A 20,118-nucleotide genomic window follows, 5' to 3' on the forward strand; every position below is an offset into this window, starting at 1 on the left:
AAAAATATAAATTAAAAAATGTCATAAACTCAATATGAACAATTCTTAAAAGTTTCATTTCAATTTAAAGGCTATCTTCCTGACTTTCAGCAATACTCTACGATAATATATCTCCAGAAACAATAACTCAAATGTAACGTAACTGAAAACTTTCTATACTTCTGTAGAAAAAAATTTATAAGTATCTTCCATCACTAATAAAATCAAAAGGATTATTCTCAATCAATATTATTAACTTGAAAAATAACAGGCTTAATTAATTCAATACTCTTATGGAAGTTTCAATCAATAAAACTCCCTAAATTATATTTTAACCTTATTTTACGTACCTTAGCGGTTATTTGAAGAAACAATTATTCGTACATGATGAAGAAACACAATTAAACTTTTCAGGACATGGCACTACTAGTAAATTTAAACATTAATAAAAATAAAACTAGCTCCTACATTAACTAAAAATGATATAAACTCATAAACTTGCCCAAAAAGGGCGAAACATAGTGACTACATCTTTACTCTCGTAGTGCTCCTAGCAAAGTGTCCTCCGGAACGTAATCTGGTCTCTCGACTGGGGAATCCCCCCTACTGTATTTAGAAACAGGTCTCCTATTGGGCGAATGGAATCAATTTGACCAATCGTCGCGTGGCTTCTACAGCCTTTGGACCAAATAGTAACTGCAAAATCGGTAGTTTGTTATAATTTCAATGCTTGCTGTTTTCCAACTTATCGCATTTTATGTCGCGACAAGAAGGCTAAGTTTTAGAGATAATTCCATAATCTACATTCCTCGACGACTCGGAGCCACAATTTTTAAATATCTATCATGGGAAACTCGAAGTCATGGCCGTTCATAATAGAGAGAGAAAATAATTTATTTCGCTAACTCACTTACAATAATGGCTCTAGTCTATTGCGTATTAAATTTACTATTATAACTTGGGAAAAGGCCTGAATTAAAGACAGTGCCCGGCACAGTAGTATTATAGTCCACTAGACAGCTGATTTTTGATGAATAATTCTATAGTCAGATTTCCACTCTAATATTGACGTATGAAGGAGGCTTCTTCTTCCTTTTATATTATCCTTGAAATGCAAAATTTCCAAAAACCTTGTGTATACGTCGACGCGCAATTTAAAAAGGAACATACCTGTCGATTTCATGAAAATCTATTACCGCGTTTCGCCGTAAATGCGCAACATATAAACATTTAAACATCAAGAGAAATGCCAAACCGTCGACTTGAATCTTAGACCTCACTTCTCTCGGTCAATAAATTGCATTTTTTCGGAAATTAACCTACTCAACTATGGGAAACCCATGTTCTAGAGCAGGTGTCCATACCTGTCAAATTTCATGAAAATCTATTACCGCGTTTCGCCGTAAATGCGCAACATATAAACATATAAACATTTAAACATTGAGAGAAATGCCAAACCGTCGACTTGAATCTTAGACCTCACTTCGTTCGGTCAACTAGTTGTAGTAAATTTCATATATTGTATTTTTGAATATTGTGTACATTTTATTGATTAGATTGTTCATTTGTATATTAATGGAATAAAATTTATTTGTATTTGTATAGTTTCCCTTACCAGGGATGGTGTTAGAGGAGAACAGAATGGGAAGGAAAATACGAGGATGAGAAGGAAAATGGAGTAAATAAGGAAGAGAAGGGAAAGAGTGAGAGAGGGAAGAGTAGGAAAAAGCAGCGTATATCGACCGATCACCCGTTCGGCTGCCATGGAAACGATACAACGCATACCGACGACCATATTGGGTCTATGACCACCACCAGTTAACGAAAGAGACCCACCGAGTCTACTCCTACATTTCTACTTCTCATTTTCGTCTACTTCTCCGTTTCGACTTCTCATTGTGACTTCAGTTCACAAAACATCCGTCCCACAGTGTAGTTCAGTCGTGTCTCATATCCTTCAGTGACTGTAATCCCCAGTTGAACAATGTCAAATCATCCGTTCTGGTTCATATTTTAGTTGCAATTTTTTCGAAAACAATGACGTCATCTGTGAGGAGTCATTCACTTCTAGAACAGAAGAAACTGCAATGGGCCAAGGAGAGAGGTAAGTTATTCAGTTACTTATCAATACCTAGAATTAAAGGACCTCACTATCTTAAGACCTCAATCTTAATGTATATTTCATTTCATTTATTGTATAAAATACTATATTCATAATACAATTATGACATTGGAGGAAAAACTAGGCTATTTCTCTCCAAACATTTTGATAAAATGTTAATGTTGTCCAAAAGATAAGGTTATGTCACATCTCACACTGCTTCATTACTTGATTTTCGGTCCAGGAATGATGATTTAAAATTTAGAATTTTGAAGGTTGATTTTATACTCTAGATGAATCAAAGAATGTATCACAATGAATTAAAAACTTTAGAAATAATTGCACTTTTTCAAAAAATTTCAATACAAAATCAAAAACCTACTCACTATTTGTTATCCACAGCTGTAAACTGAAATACAAAATAATTAAAACTAAATTAGGAAATTGAGAAAGTTTTGGGCAGTAGCCTGTTTTTTACTTTGCTTGCCCTATTACCATAGGTAAGGAAAAAAATTAAGGTACCCAAATTTCTAGATTTCTATACGTTTCTAGTTCCCCTGAGTCCAAAAAAGTGGTTTTTGGGTATTGGTCTGTGTGTGTGTGTGTGTGTGTGTGTGTGTGTGTGGTGTGTGTGTGTGTGTGTGTGTGGTGTGTGTGTGTGTGTGTGTGTGTGTATGAGTGTATGTGCGTCTGTGTACACGATATCTCATCTCCCAATTAACGAAATGACTTGAAATTTGGAACGTAAGGTCCTTACAATATAAGGATCCGACACGAACAATTTCGATCAAATGCGATTCATGATGGCAGCTAAAATGGCCAAAATGTTGTCAAAAACAGGGTTTCTCGCGATTTTCTCGAAAACCGCTCAACGATTTGATTAATTTCATACCTGGAATAGTCATCGATAAGCTATATCAACTGCCAGAAGTGCCATATCTGTAAAAAATTCAGGAGCTCCGCCTCATCTATGCAGAGTTTGATTTTAGATTCTCAATTATCAAGCTTCAGATACAATTTAAACAAAAGAATTCAAGTGGAAAAGATCGAGCATGAGAATCTCCACAATTAATGTTCAGTAACATTTTCACCTAAAATCAGAAATAAGGTCGAAATTCGAGAAAATGTGATTATCCAATAATTGCAAACTGTTGGCAACTGTTGATTCTATTAAATCATTCACTATGAAGAGATAGGTAGCAGACCTCGTGTGTCTCCAGGGTTATTGCCCTGTCACCAGCTGGCTCACATCTTTGAATAGTAGACTGGAGATGCGCGGGAACACTAGCGTCAAGTGTTCAATTTTCATAACGGCAAGGAAAGTTGTGTGAGTGCACCACACCAGATTTTTTATGTTAGCATTTTTGATACACCAACCCCAACAGCAATAAGCTGTTTTCACTCCGATATGGACGGCTCGGGAAGCAGTATTGGATACGAGAGATGGAAACATAGGTTCAGCAAACGAGGCAAAGGTACTTGGAGTAGTGCTGGACTCGGCATTATAATTCATTGCCAACACGCATAAAAGCTCTTACAGGTGAAAAGTTCAGAATTAAGGTGAGGGAGGAGTTGTTGCAGGTTTGTCCTTATTCCATGAGGAATTCTTTTTGCATTATAGAATGCAAAGATTGACGACTTAGATTATAATTGACAAATCCTTATACCCCTTTCATAGGTGGTCAGAGAGTTAGTGGGGAGGATATTTTTAATATTCTTTCCGAAGAATGGACATTGATATGTCCAAAGCTCCGCCGATTTATGTAGATGCATAACAATATGATTATTATCTATAGTTATTACATTACAAATTGCTTCCCATATCATATACAGTTCAATAATTATTTTCTTAGTCTATATTATGTAAATTCATCTATAATTTTGCTGTTTTGTAAGCTATTGTATATAAGTGTATAAGCCAGTATATATTGTAATCTACATAAATAAAGTACTCAATCAATCAAGAGATGAAAAAAATGAAATGAAAAAAAAATGAAAAATATCATTCAACAAAGCAGATGGCACTAGCTACTTCTCTCTTTGCTCTGTTGCCAGATCGTCTTTTAACAATAAAGAATCAATTAAGTTTGTTTTTCGGTAATTCTTCAAAATTATATTTTTAATATGTGATTATTTCCTATTTTAGATATAATAATTTGAAATATATCTTCTATGCTTAGTTTTGAAGCATCTAAATTTGAAAAACTACATTGTGAAAAAACTTGAGGACTGTAAATTTTGTGAATTGAAGAACTACAATAAATAAATAAATAAATAAATAAATAAATAAACCTTTTATTGCAACTTTTACAGTATTTACCTATTGGTACATAGTAAAAATAAAATAAAATTTTCATGGTTGCAAATCAGCTTCCGCTGAGGTTACTTCTTTGGTTGGCACCAAATGAAATATGAACATGATAAATAACATTCACTTTTGAAATTTAGTGTTTGTATAGCCAAACACCGCCGTACACCTTCTTCATCCTGTCCCATCCGTCCTCTCCTGTGCTACCCTCTGCCATGTTGCTCCACCGCAGACTCTCCTAAATTCCTCGTCCCATCTGTTGGTTGGTCGTCCTCTGCTTCTCTTCAGTGTTCGTGGATACCAGTCTATTATCTTCTTTGTCCATCTGTTGTCTTTTGTTCTCGCTATATGTCCTGCCCAGTTCCATTTTCTTTCTACTATCAACCGTCCTATGTCCTCAACCATTGTCTCTTTGGATATCCATATTTTCGTCTTTTTATCTCTTTTCGTAACTCCCAACATGATCCTTAGCATTGCTCTCATACTAGTTCTCATTTTCCTGATAATTTTTCCTGTGAAAAGAACTACATACTTAACCTATTTTGGACTATGTGTTATCTAAATTTGGTAGAGGAATAGCACAATGTTATCTTATTTTTCCTCTCTGTATCATTTTGATGATGTACTTATTGTATAAATTAATAAATGAATAATTAATTAACGAAACATTTAATCTTGATACTAGTATCCAAATAACGGCTGATTGAAGTTTCAAGTGAAAACTAAAACTTCAATCAACCGCCATTTTGGATAAAGATATCATTCAACATTTTTATTGATGCCATCTTTCTTGTTCTGAGAAGGCCTTTGTGATTATGTACCACACAATGGATGTTTACATTTAAAAAATTCGAGTTACAACCCCTAAGTCACCCCCTCAAGAGGGGTTGAAATTCAGTTGTACGTCAAGGTAGACTATTCGACCAATAACTTATGCTTGAGGTTACAGTATTATATCATAGAGAAACAATAGCATAAGTAGATATCCCATGGTATAGGGCGTTTATGTCGCAACTTTTACTGTTATCACAAGCCGATTACTATCGATTTTTACAGTTTTGACCGGGTAAGAGTGTACGAACGGCACAATATGAGAGACTACCAGCGTCATAAAGCTTCACAGGAAAGAACTACGTGGACTATCAGCTTGAGATAACAGTAAAAGTTGCGACATAAACGCCCTTTACCATGGTATATCTAATTATGCTATTATTTCTCTATGATTATATCTACAACAGTCTGTATACCGAAATGTATGTGATAGATGTATGACATAACCTATTTTTTGGACATGTAATCAAAATTTGGGAATGGAATAGTTTTGGGCCAGGCCTTTTGTTCCTTCCCAGTCATATTTATATGATTTGTTATTGTATCCACGTATAAATAAATAAATAAATAAATAAATAAATTTCAATTACCATAAGAATTCCAGAATACATAAGATCTCGACAGCCATCTAATGTGTGTTGTAGAAACCGTAATAACTGTACTACTATGCGGTGATTAACTACGGCACTGTTCGGCTCTCGTGTAAGCTTCTCAGCTGGTGAATACCTTTTAATTATGCGTGAAGGGCTTCAACGCATGTAATCAGCTCAGGCTTTAGTTGCCTGCTGACGATAATCCTGAATAAGGGATCATGCGGCGGGCGCCGCGACGCTCCAGTCAAGGTGACGGATAAGTTGCAATCTTATCGTAATTGATGGCATTTGATGACTCAATAGTCGAGACTCTGGAGCTCTAGGGACTCTAGACTCTTGACTCTAGAGAGCTCTATAGTGAAGTCCACGTTATAATGGCAGTGTTTGATTGGCAATGGTATTGATATCCTTGTCTATCATTCAACAAAGCAGATAGCGCCATCTCTTTCTCGCTTTGCTCTGTTGCCAGATCGACTTTTAACAATGTTGAATCAATATTCAAATATCAAAATATTCCATCTTAATTATGAAAATTCATTTTCAATTTATTGCTTAATCCTATACTATTAAACGAGCAATTATTACTGTTTATATGTTTGTATTTCACCGGATCTCGAAAACGGCTCTAAACGATTCTCACGAAATTCAAAACATAGTAGAACAAAAATTCCATTGCACTAGGTCTCATCCCTGGGAAAACTCGCTGAAGGACATTAAAAGGATTATTATGATTCATCTTTGGAAAAACAGCTGATAATAATTATATCGTCGTCTGTTGATGATTGAAGTGAGTGAACGAGGAAACTCGCTGAAGGACATTAAAAGGATTATTATTATCCATCTTTGGAAAAACAGCTGATAATAATTATATCGTCGTCTGTTGATGATGGAAGTGAATGAACGAGTTCATGTGTGTGGGACTGTGTCAAAATTATGACTCAGCTTTTGAACTTTTGTAATCATTCAATCAGGTGCTTAGTGCCAGTTGCAAAAAAGTTGGGCTATTTTCAATCCTGATAAATTCCAGTAGATCCATGATTTTGAAATGGTCTTCTCTGATTTGGTTCACGTGAAATCAATCAGGATTAAAATTTAACCAGCAATTTTTTCATTTCTCTTGGAATTAATATCAATTTACTGTGATTAGATAGGACATTTCTGTATGAACCATGAATGTTATTATAATTTCTTCTCTCGTAATAAATTGTTATGCTTTTGTACCCCAGAGCGAAGCTCGGTCCCCGATATTAAATAGTATATTTCGCACCTAGAGCAGAAAATGAGATTTTTCTGGCTCGAAATCGGTTTTCAAGTCTGAGGCCGTAGGCCGAGGACTAGAAAAGATTGAGAGCCGGAAAAACATTTTTTCCCGTGGTGCGAACGCTATTTTCCGCCACACACAAAAATTAACAACATATATATGAGAATAGTTGTTTACTAAGCACTTCCGAAAGCAGAAGTGGAAGGTGATAGCTCTAGCAATTCTGAGGTAATCTGAATATCAGGAAATTGTTCAAGTATTTTCATTTTTTATTCTGATTTGTCTACATAACCTAAAAGATGATGTTCAATTATGTGAGAAACCTGTTCTGACGTCAGACGAGAGTCTTCTGCAAACAATGTCTTTCAGATCTACGTAGGGACTGGAAAACAGCTGCTTCCTGTGCAGTATGGCGGAAATATAATATTGATCAATCTAATCGAGAATGAACAGTTAAAATTACATCAATAAACCTGTATCAGCTACAGTCAAGAAGGCATTGACAAGACATTGAGGATTGGCAACGTTGTTTTCCTATCTTTCTCCACTGCCGTTAAAACGTGCACCTCACTATAGGGACTCTAGAGACTCTGGAAACTCGAGACTCCAGATAGTAGAGCTCTAATCTCGACTCTCGGCTCTGATTGTCGTTTATCAAAAGCTGTGAGCGACTGCTGATGACGTCACTCTTCACACAGTTCACGCCAAACTGCAACTCAAACTCTGCTGTCACCTGAAAGCTCGCTTGTCGCCGTCGCTCACTCGTGTTTCTCTGTGCATATCACACGGCAATGACAGCCTCTATTTCACAACTTACTCCAACAAACAGGCAAATATTGGCCCATCATCGACCTGCACTAGTTGCCAAGTAGTGGAGTTTTGAGTAGAGTTTTCTAGAAAACTGGAATCGATTCAAATTCTTTCTAAGTCCATAAAACTCATCAATAGTTGTACAACTAGAGACCCCCTGGGTTGAAGAATTCGTTCATAAATGTTGTATTGATCTCTGAGATCCGCAACTTGTAATTATACAGTGTTGGTGAGAATCATTATGGAAACAGCTAAATATATATTTTACAAGTCTGATATTACAGTAGTAGGCTCCATGGGAATCCTATTTTAATTGAAAAATACTTTCTGTCGCTTCAAAACTTTTGTCCGCCATCTTGGACCCGTCATATGAGACCAACTCCATTTTTGTGATAGATGATTCGGATACAGAATTTCAAAGTAAATTAATGGCTAAACCCGCAAATCGATGTCTCAAACCGTTTCAATGACCTCAACATTTGAAGGTACTGATAAATGATAAAAAAATGAAATGAATGAGTACGGTGCCTATACATTGAATGATCTAGTGTTAGTGAACACTAATAGTAGCTTCTAATCACATTTCAACACTTTGAACTAAATTATCATAGCAACTGCTATCACAAGTATTAATTACGTGTAGAACTAAGAACTTAGTTGAGCTAACGCTCATTCAATTATTAAGAACAATTAGGGAATATTGGCCCATCATCGAACTTCACAAGTTGTTAAATCAACCCAAAAGTGGACTTCAAATTCATAAGAATGTTTAATAATTACATTAACAAAAAATTGGTAAATATTGGGCAATCATCAAACTGCTCAAGTTGTAAGACTAACTTCAAGGTATGGTTTGTAGTTGATTTACTGTATCTAAATTGCTTGAAATATCTGTTTCATAAAAACTTTTATATAGTGTGGACCACAGAAAACGCCTGAAAACACGTAATATGATCTTGCCCTTAAGCCAGGTTTTCACTACTGGTTTTGAGAGTTAGTGGTCGAGTAACTGGCATACTAACTCTACCGAGCTAACTCTACTCTACTTATTTGGTCGAGTTTTCACTACAATTAAGAATAGTAGGTAAAGTGTGTTGTCTACTGAACAGAACCAACCATAAAATGTCAATACTAGTTCGAGACTGTTTTCATCAGCATAGTAGTGGTAGAGTAAAGTGAGAAGCGGTGGTGGGGAAGGCAAGTGGTAGAGTACTATCCCACGGTGCTATCCCACTCTATTCTACTAAAAACTAGTACTCTACCATGAACGTTTTCATTGGGAGAGTTCACAAGATAGTTAGTACTTGCCCAGGAAACTCTACCACTAATACTCTACTAATGAAATTAGGCTTTATAGCTAATTGGTTATCCCTACGATGACTTGTCAAAACAAGTAGTGCATTTCCAAAACTTCTGGCGATACCGTATTCTCGCAATTATATACGACCGACCAGATCTTCCACATAAATTCATTACACGAGAACCATTGATTTGCAAACAATAACAATTACTTATAGAGCATCCTACAGCAGTCAGGGGCGCAATTAATAGAACACATATACCGATAATAATGATTATCCATTCAGAACTCAATGAGCCGTTCACAGGCTTAATCCCTTTACGCTACAACAGGAATGGTATTGCTATCCTTGTCTATCATTCACCAAAGCGGATAGCACCATCTCTTTCTCGCTTCAACATACCAACGGGATTCAGATAGCAATCGCAACTGTATAATCGCGATAGAACTGCATACTGTGTGAAACTGTATAATGTTTGCGGATGAGATAGCTAATATCAGCTAACCAAATAGCTAGAATCTACATTGCATTATACTGTTCCGCTAATGAATCTTTGTTGATATGTTATTAATTATTCATTCGCTGATTTGATTTTTGATCATTGATTTCCTTCACTATTGACATAGCTGTATCACACTCTGCCACTTATAAACACAGAGCATCAGTGATGATACAATTTTAGAATAATTAGCCTGGTCACTCACCGATAAGTCAATACTAGTCACGTTTAGTCACAATACTTCACATAGTTGCTTATGAAAATTTTCAAACTCCTACTTTTAACATAATTTTATTTTCAATTTCCTTTTTGGATAGTTTTTATGCTTATATTATTTGATGTCAACTATTTCTGAAGGTTTGAAAAGAAAAAGTTTTTTTTTTAAAGTGAATCTCATAAGAAATTTTAAAGGCCTACAAATATTTTCTAACCTCAAAATGTTTTATGGAGATGGGAGTAGGTATTGATGTTTTTCAATGTTTCTGCCTTGTGTTTTTAAGTACTTTTCTAATTTTAATGTAATTGTACATTAGATATTGAGTGGATTTTGAAATCAATTTGAAGCTCATTTTTTGCAAGCCGGACACATTCCAGTAATGTCTCCCGGCTACATAGGCCAAAGTCCTTTTCAGGGCAATCCAGATAGTAACTTACTTAGAATAGCACAACTTAATATTGAGGGCATGACAAGAGCTAAAGGAGAATTTGTGGAAAAATGAGTAAAGATCTCAAAATTGACATCATACTGATTCAAGAAACACATGTAGCAGCGAATATGGATAACAAGCTGAAGATTCCAGGCTATACACTTGTTACAGTTTAAATCATGATAAGCATGGAATTGCCACATTTGTTACATCGAATATTGCTTCTAATTGTAGTGGTTTAAATGGAAATAGTCATGCATAGGCATAGTATACGGAGGGCTGAGTATATTCAATGTGTACAAACCCCCTGGGGAAGAATGGGAGAACCCTGCCCTCCCTCATGCTGCATATCCGTGCATTTATGCTGGCGATTTCAACTCTCATAGCCCTCTGTGGGGCTACAGAACTGAAAACAGGGATGGTGAGAGTCTGATTCGATGGGCTGAAGTAAATGATGTCACTTGGAATATGATGCTAAACAAGGCAGCACTTTTCATTCTGCCAGATGGGGAACTTCTACCACTCCAGATCTGTGCTTTGTGTCATGTAATAGGGAAGGTAGACCTTTGCATGTGACAAGATCAGTTGAATCAAGATTCCCTAAAGTCAACATAGCATGGTGGTTTTAGAGATTGGCATGAGGTTGCCATGTGTTCAAAATCCTGAACTTCCAAGGTGAATCTCCGTAAGGCAGTTTGGGCAAAGTTTACTGAAGAAGTTGAAAAAACAGTTTCCAGAATCCCTATCAACATACCAAACTATGGAAGGTTTAGCAGACTGCTTTTCATGGCTGCAAAGAGATCTATCCCAGAGGCCATAGAAAGAATTATGTCCCATGTTGGAATGCAGAATGTGATGGTTTACTGCTGAATATAAAGTTTCACCAACTGATGAGCTTGCCAATAGCCTGATAAAAAATTTGGATGAAGGAAGACGCAATCGTTGGATGGAAGCCATGCAGAGTCTGGATTTCACTCACTCCAGCAGAAAATCATGGAGTTTACTCCGAAGCTGAGTGGGAACACAAGATCCATAAAAAGAGCGGATGTGACTCCTGATCAAATAGCTGACATCTTCCAGGAAAATGGTGATATAGATGTGCCCCCAAAGCTGAAAGCTCAAATGAAGCGGAAACTACAGAAGGAGCTGAAAAACTGCATGCAACAATCCTTTTTGGCTGAGTTGGTAAGTTCTGAAGAGATTATAGCTGCCATAAAAAGATGAAAGGCAATAGAGCACCAGGAGTTGATGGAGTTCTGCCTGAGTTTATCAAGAATTTGGGACCAAAAGCTATAATGTGGCTCTCAAAGTATTTTTCTGAAGTAATGGCTAGAGCTGAGCTCCCCAAATCCTGGAAACAAACAAAGGTCGTAGCAGTATTGAAGCCAGGAAAAGATCAAGAGACCAAAAAGCTATAGACCAATAGCCCTGTTGTCAGTTGTGTACAAACTTTTTGAACGAGTCCTGCTGACAAGAGTCGGGAGCAGAATGGATGAGTGTTTGCCAGAGGAGCAGGCTGGTTTCAGGGAGGGTAGGAGTTGTGAGGAACAAGTATTGGGGCTCACACTTACATTGAGCATGGGTTTGAGAGAAACCTCAAATCAGGAGCCGTATTTCTGGACCTTAGTGCAGCATATGACACAGTGTGGAGATCTGGTCTTCTTCTGAAGTTAGCAAGGATCCTGAAATGCAAGGCAACCGTCAATCTCTTTGGAGCTATTTTGAGAGACCGTACATGCAGAGTGTCTCTTTATGGTAAACTCAGCACTATAAGAAGATTACAAAATGGTTTACCTCAAGGATCGGTTCTTTCACCAATTTTGTTCAATGTTTACACTGCAGACCTGCCTGTTACTCAATCACGCAAGTTTATTTATGCCGATGACATTGGGCTTGTTACTCAAGGTCGAAATTTTGATCAGCTCCAAATTGTGTTGAATGAGGACTTAGAGTTAATGGCAGAATACTTCCAGCAGTGGTTCTTGAAGCCAAACCCGTCCAAAACTGTCTCAACAATATTCCATCTCAGTAACCAGCATGCAAAAAAGACAATTAATCTCAGGTTATGTGGCAAAAGAATATCTCATCAGGAAGCTCCCCGTTACCTAGGAGTCAGACTTGATAGATCCCTCACATATCGACAACATCTGCAGGGGTTGAGAGATAAACTGAAGACAAGGCTAAATATCATCAGCAAACTTGCGGGAACAACCTGGGGTTGTGACATGAATGCCCTTCGAACATCAAGTCTTGCACTTATGTACAGTACAGGGAGTACTGCTCTTCTGTCTGGCTCGCAGCAGACATGTTGAGAAAATGATACAGTTTTCAATGAAACTATGAGGAAGATTAGTGGGACATTGAGACCAACAGAGACTGAGTGGTTGCCTGTGCTTAGTAACATCATGCCTCCAGATCTCAGAAGGTTGGAGAAGAAGAACAAGTTCATTTCCCAGTTACAACACATTCATGAGGATCTCCCAGTCTCTAGAGATTTGGCTAACCCTCCACCAAGGCGCCTCAAGTCAAGAAGATACTTGAGACTTGATGAGCAGGAGGAAATTAGAAGTGCAAGGGAGTTATGGAGACTGAGATGGTTGCAGGGAGGGTCAGGAACAAAGGCCTTGTGGATGACCCTAATACATTGTTCCTGGCACCCAGCTGAGACGTAGAGAGTGGTGTGGCCTTAACCGGTTCAGGACGCAGGTGGGAAGTGTGCTGAGCTGATGACAGCATGGGGATACACATCTGATCCTCTGTGCCAATGTGGACAAATCCAATCAATGAACCACCTAATATCTGAGTGTCCACAACACTCCTATCATGAGGGCTGTCGGCCCTCCATGATGCTGGAGAAGATGCGTGTCAGTGGCTCCAGAACATTCTAAATTCTATGGTATTTGAAATATAAGTGTAAAATATGTTTTTTTTTCTAATTTTGGCCTATGTATGCATATGCTATATATAGTGCTTATGAAGACATGTCTAATTGCAATGAATCAGTGTGTGTTGCGTCATAAGCTAAATGTGAAGTATTGTGACTAAACGTGACTAGTCTTGTCTTGACTAATCGGTGTGTGACCTGAGTGACTGTAAGGCTAGACATAACTGAAGATCTCACACTCACCACTGAAGCTGCTGCAACAGTCGTGGGATGTGCGTAAAATTGTGAAATTATACAAAAATTGAAGAGAATTTATAAGCTCATGTTCAGCATGGATTATTCCCATCGATATTCAAAAAGTTATAAGAACAATAATAGCAAAAAATTGAGGAGAAATGTGTTTTTACTTTCCTTGCCCTATTACCATAGGTAAGGATGTATTGCTTTCCGAAAAAATAAGGTACTCCAATTTCTAAATTTCTATACGTTTCAAGGTCCCCTGAGTCCGAAAAAGTGTTTTTGGTATTGATCTGTATGTGTGTGTGTGTGTGTGGTGTGTGTGTGTGTGTGTGGTTGTGTGTGTGTGTGTGTGTATAGTGTATGTGCGTATGTGTACACGATATCTCATCTCCCAATCAACGGAATTACTTGAAATTTGGAACTTAAGGTCCTTACACTATAAGGATCTGACACGAACAATATTTCGATCACATGCAATTCAAGATGGCGGCTAAAATGGCGAAAATATTGTCAAAAAGAGAGTTTTTCGCGATTTTCTCGAAAACGGCTTCAACGATTTTGATCAATTTCATAACTAAAAAAGTCATTGATTAACTCTATCGACTGCCATAAGTCCCATATCTGTGGAAATTTCAGGAGCACCGCCCTATCTATGCAAGTTTTGATTTAGATCCCAATTATAAGTCTTCAGATACAATTTTAAACTGAAAATTAAGTGGAAAAGATTCAGCATGAAAATCTCTACAGTTTATGTTCAGTAACATTTTCACCTAAAATTGAAAATAAGCTTTAAATTCGAGAAATGTGATTATTCAGTTGCAATTATTGTTGATTCTATAAATCATTCACTATGAAGAGATAGCAGGACCTCATGTGTGTCTCCACCGTTATTGCCCTGTCACCAGCTGGCTCAAATCCTTGAATTGAGATGCGCGGGAACACTAGTGTCAGGTGATCAATTTTCATAACGGCAAGGAAAGTAGTGTGAGTACGCCACACCAGATTTTTTCAAAAATGTCACATCTTCTAGAGCGGATATCTCGAAAAATGAAAGAGATATCGAAAAAGTTGTGAAATCAATATTATAGAAATTATGTAAGCTTCAATTTCTTATGAATTAGTTATGTCTGTAAAATGCATAGTTTTCGAGTTCTATGCGAGAAATCAAAAAATGGTACTTTAGCACAGGCGGTAGGGGTGGGGACTTTTGATTTATATGTGTTACCTCCTCACTACCCTAAACAGAACTGTGGGGTCAAAAATGTCTTCCAACTTTTCCCTCTATAAAACACTCCGTTGACTGGGCTGATAGCATTATGATGATCTTTATTTTTTCATTTCAATTTTAAACCGTGATTGAGTTCCCACGAGAACCAATCAAAAAGGCGTTTTTTAAAAACGGCTTCTCTGATTGGTTCTCGTGGAATTAATCACGGTTAAAATTTAACCGTTTTGTGCAACGGCACTAAGTACCCTTTTCAAAAGTATTGAGTCACAATATGTTTTGGCTATATGAAATAAATATTAGGAGAAGGAGAAGAAGAAGAAGAAGAAAATGAAAATGAGAGAGAGAGAGAATATGCTTAGACTAGCCGTCAGGCTCGCTTCGCTCGCCATATACGTCTAGCCAGGGGGCTCCGCCCCTTGGATCCCCGACTGGATCGTCCAAGAATGAGATTAGCAGGCTCGCTTCGCTCGCCTGCATTTATCATAAGGCCTAGGACAATCCAGTCGGGGGTCCAGACTAAACGTCTGGCTAAACGGATATGGCGAGCGAAGCAAGCCTGACGGCTAGTAATATAATATTCCCAGGAATAGCTCTGATTGAAATAGCAGTGGCCCATCAGTTTTCCGCGATGAATGCATTTCAATCTTCAACTTGGTGCCAACCTAAACAAAGTCAACTCAACTTAATGCCACCTGACAAAATTATTAAATTAGTTACCAGTTAACAACTGTTACGAAGAGGTACTCTCTTTAGATTATAGTTCTATATTAACATGTGGTATGGACATTTTTCAATTATATTAAGAGAATAAGAAATAAACATGCAAAACACGAACTTTAAAACCTAAACCTTAAAACCACCCTTAGAGTTGAAATATTCACAAAAGATTTCTTAGTGCGCATAAAAGGGCCAACTGAACATACCTACCAATTTGAACGTTTTTGGTCCAGTAGATTTTTAGTTCTGCGAGTGGAGTGAGTGAGTGAAGTGAGTGAGTCAGTCAGTCAGTCAGTGAGTGAGTGAGTGCCATTTCGCTTCTATACATATAGATATTAGGAGAAGAAGAAGAAGAAGAAGAAGAAGAAAAGAAGAAGAAGAAGAAGAAAAGAAGAAGAAAAGAAGAAGAAGAAAATAAGAAAGAAGAAAAGAAGAAGAAGAAGAAGAGAGAAGAAGAAGAAGAAGAAGACGAAGAAGAAGAAGAAGAAGAAAAAAAAAAGAAGAAGAAGAAGGAAGAAAAAAGAAGAAGAAGAAGAAGAAGAAGAAGAAAAGAATAAGAAGAAGAAGAAGAAGAAGAAGGAGAAGAAGAAAAGAAGACGAAGAGAAGAAAATAAGAAAAGAAGAGAAGAAGAAGAAGAAGACGAAGAAGAAGAAGAAGAAGGAGAAAAAGAAGAAGAAGGATGAGAGAGAGAGAGAATATGCTTGGATATGAGAACTGTTATCATTCAAAATGACAAAGTCTTATTATTTCAAATATTATAAGAAAGAAAGTTTTGTTTATAAGTTTTCCTTATGTTTTGTTTATTAAGTACTTGATTATTGATAAAACTCAACATCCATAGATTTTCATTCATCATCAGAATTGTATTAATTGTACTGCTGTTATTAGATTAAAAAACGTATTTCTTATTTTTAGAAATCGTGGCTGGAGCTCAAGGCTTCTTTTTCCAGTCACGCCAAAAACTATTGTAATTCAATGATTATCTTTATTTGTAATAGTATATTTCGCACCCCCGGGGCCGAAAATGAGACTTTTCTGGCTCGAAATCGGTTTTCAAGTCCGAGGCCGTAGCCGAGGACTAGAAAAGGTTCAGAGCCGGAAACACATTTTGCCCGTGGTGCGAACGGTATTTTCGCCACACAAAAAATAAAAACATATATATATATGAGAATAATTGTTTATTAGGCACTTCCGAAAGCAAAACTGGAAGGTCATAGCTCTAACAAATCTGAGGTAACCTTAATATCAGGAAATTCTCCAAGTATTTTTTTTTTTCATTTTCAATGAATACAATTACAAATCATTTAAATATGATCGGGGAAGAACAATAGGCATGGCCCAAACTATTCTGTTTCCAAATATTGATAATGAATAACATGTCCGAAAATAGGTTGGTTTTAGTAGTTTCAAGTAGTTCCAAAATTTCCACTAGGTTTAGTGGTAAACGCAGTACTTACTGGTAGATTTCATTTGTCTAAATAACCTTAAATATTATGTTCAATCATGTTTAATGTGGGAGGTTGAGTTTATACTTTTTTATTCTTTCAAATGGCAATAAGATTATATTATTATGAATGTTTTGATTCTTGAATAATAAACACAAATATTGATCATTTTTGGATCAGCTGTTCTAGCGCACTTGAAATTTGGACAATCTGGATGTCAACAATGCTTGTTATCGGAAGTTGAGGTTAGAAGTTCTATCCTACTCTGAAAATTGAATTTGGATAGTTTATAATATCTCATTATTTGTATTTAATTCATCCAAATAAAATGATAGTATCTTATTGCAAAATACTTTATTCAATTTCTAGAAGCATAAACTGATTCCGTTTCACAAACCATTTTGTAAACACGTTCACATCAAATTAGAATCAGCTGACTTCAAGGTTATTTTACAGCCCTAGGGCCGTAAAACTTTACCGGCCTGGTCAGAAAACAATCATTTTCGGCCTCCATATGACGCACGAAAACCAGCTCATTACATTCAAATGGGGCGAAAGAATATTTCTTTACTTGGCAATAAAAAATCTTAAGTCATCTTTTTCTCAGCTTCATTCTTGTTAGATGAATGTCAATCATTAGCTGTGAACATGGAGAAGACAATAAATTTCCATTGCATCTCCATTCATTCAGCACCGCAACTGTATGCAGCGGCATTACCAATTCATGCGAAACGTGTTTTTCAAGCAAGCGACCAACCTATTTGCAGCAAATCTTCATTCCGGCTCCAACAGCTATTCATTCTATTCAACTGCCAACCTCCTAGAGAGAAGTAAAATGTGGGTGGAATGGTATAGGGGGAGTTAGATGGAACTAAAGGGTTCTTCATCACACTTCTTCAACCTGGTACTGATTCAGCCAAGACCAATAGTAGCATATTACTAGTGAGGTCCATGTTAGTGGAGAAAGATAGAAGAACAACGTTGCCGATCCTCTGTCTTGTCAATGCCTTCTATAGACGGTAGCTGATACAGCTTTATTGATGTAATATTGACTGTCCATTATCGTTTGAAATAATCTATTATATTCTACTTTTCGTGTAGTTGAGAAGTTGATATTGTGATAATTATCCATATTAAATAAAAATACTAAGAAATCGTCAAAAACCACAGATTTATTGGTAGTTAGAAAGACCAGTTTCGGTTGTTACACCATTGTCAATCTCTGATAGACTAAAACTAAATACAAGAGCAGCAGAATTTGTACTAGTAGGCGAGTACTGCTATTGGTCAAGTGCATGAACGCCTGCCATTGGCCCAGCTAGACAGTCTCCTCCACTTAACGGTCTCACAAAATGGCGGCTTAAGCAACAGACTCGCCATGACAACAAAATTTACTTTTAGTACGAAATAAGAGCTAAAATATAAGTAAAAGATAATAAAACAAATATGTAAATAGAAAAACTATTGACTAAAGTATGCTTACAATGTTGAGATAAAACTAAACTCGTAGTGTTGTATTGATTGAAATGAATCTGGTAATTTAAACTATATTGGGAATTGTCCTTAATTACTCTTGTTATTTCTAAAGCCTCTAGAATATTCAAAGATCTGCCTTTGTTATTAACATGCAGAAACTCAACATTCTCCTCAGCTGTGAACTTGTGATTATATGCTATCAAATGCTCTGCAAACTTAGATTCCCCATTTTGTTTATTCCAATCTCTGACATGTTCTTTAATTCGACTTTTAAAACTTCTACCTGTCTGACCCACGTAACAAGCATTACAATCACTACATTTGAGTTTGTACACCCAACATTTATCCCAAATATCAATTTTGTCTTTACTCCAGCTGAATAGACTATTTCTTAGTATTAGTATTTAATATTATATTTGACCGACCGAAGTGAGGTCTAAGATTCAAGTTGACGGTTTGGCATTTCTCTTAATGTTTGAATGTTTGAATGTTTAGGCCGGTTACAGAGCTCGACCGTCCGTCAGTGCGTATGTACCATCCTGACCGTAAGCATCGATGAATCAGTTTTACACATTCAGAGCTCGACCGACCGTCAGTGCATATGTACCATCCTGACCATACATCAGTTTTTCTGACTCACAAAATGGACGCCTTTACAGATTATTTAATTGCAGCTTATTATCTTCGTAAACGAAAGATTAAAAGACGTAGATATCAACCGATGACGTTCACCCGATGGGCGCCCAAAGAGCATTTCAAAGATAATTATTTTAGTACCATTATATACATCATTGCTTGGGGTGAAGATACATTTTTCAACTACCTCAGAATGTCCATCAGAAATTTTGAGGAGTTATTTCGAGCTTGTATCACCATTGGGAATACTTGCAGTCACTTCAAGCTACGGATCAAATGAATGTAGATAATATTAATAGCCTAATATATGATTTTTTCAATAAAAAATTTAGAAATGATTGAAGAAATGTATAGAAAAACTCTGAATTCAAATATGACACTATTAATTATTGAATTCACTCATTATGCTATTCAATTCAATATCAGCTGATTGTCGGGCAGAGGTGTCAGCACATTGGTTATGTTGCGATCGGGCTACTGATCAGTACAGCTCTGAAAGCATCTATTTGTTTCAATAGCGCGTCAGTCGACCGATGGAACGGATGCGCACGAGCTCGACCGATGGTATTCGTACGCTGTATAAAACGCATGGTCCTGACCGTGCGCATGCGTGCCGTCAGTCCTGCTCTGTATGGATACATGGAATATCAATGGAAAAGACAAGCGCGACTGACGTACGCACTGACGGTCTGTCGAGCTCTGTAACCGGCCTTATATGTTGCGCATTCACGGCAAAACGCGGTAATAGATTTTCATGAAATTTGACAGGTATGTTCCTTTTTTAATTGCGCGTCGACGTATATACAAGGTTTTTGTAAATTTTTCATTAAAAGGATAATTTAAAAGGAAAAAGGGGCCTCCTTCATACGCCAATATTAGAGTAAAAATCAGACTATAGAATTACTCATCATGAATCAGCTGACAAGTGATTACACAGATGTGTGGAGAAGCCAGTCTATTGCTGTATTTCCATAAGGTCTATAATTTCAATCAGGTACTTGTGGATGAGAATACTGCGTGAGGTCTACTGTTCACAGAACTACTAGTTTATTGAGCGAATAATCATATTTTTCAAAAATTCCATAATTAATATGGAATATTTTGTTAATTAATTATCAATTCTACATTGATAAAAGGCGATAGAGATCTGGCTACAGAGCG

The 20,118-nt window shown here is 36.8% G+C and overlaps 1 protein-coding gene across 2 annotated transcripts in view; it reads left to right on the top strand.

Moving 5' to 3' along the window:
- Nucleotides 1-1,824: 1,824 nt before the first annotated feature.
- Nucleotides 1,825-20,118, top strand: part of LOC120351518 — a 57,558-nt gene continuing 39,264 nt past the window's right edge. For both annotated transcript variants that reach the window (XM_039429260.1, XM_039429261.1), the window contains exon 1: nucleotides 1,825-2,083. In XM_039429260.1, coding sequence (XP_039285194.1) covers nucleotides 2,017-2,083 — 67 coding nt within the window. In that variant the 5' untranslated portion in view covers nucleotides 1,825-2,016. The remainder of the gene's footprint in view (nucleotides 2,084-20,118) is intronic.

Source organism: Nilaparvata lugens, chromosome 5 (genome assembly GCF_014356525.2).
Source record: "Nilaparvata lugens isolate BPH chromosome 5, ASM1435652v1, whole genome shotgun sequence".
NCBI lineage: Eukaryota > Metazoa > Arthropoda > Insecta > Hemiptera > Delphacidae > Nilaparvata > Nilaparvata lugens.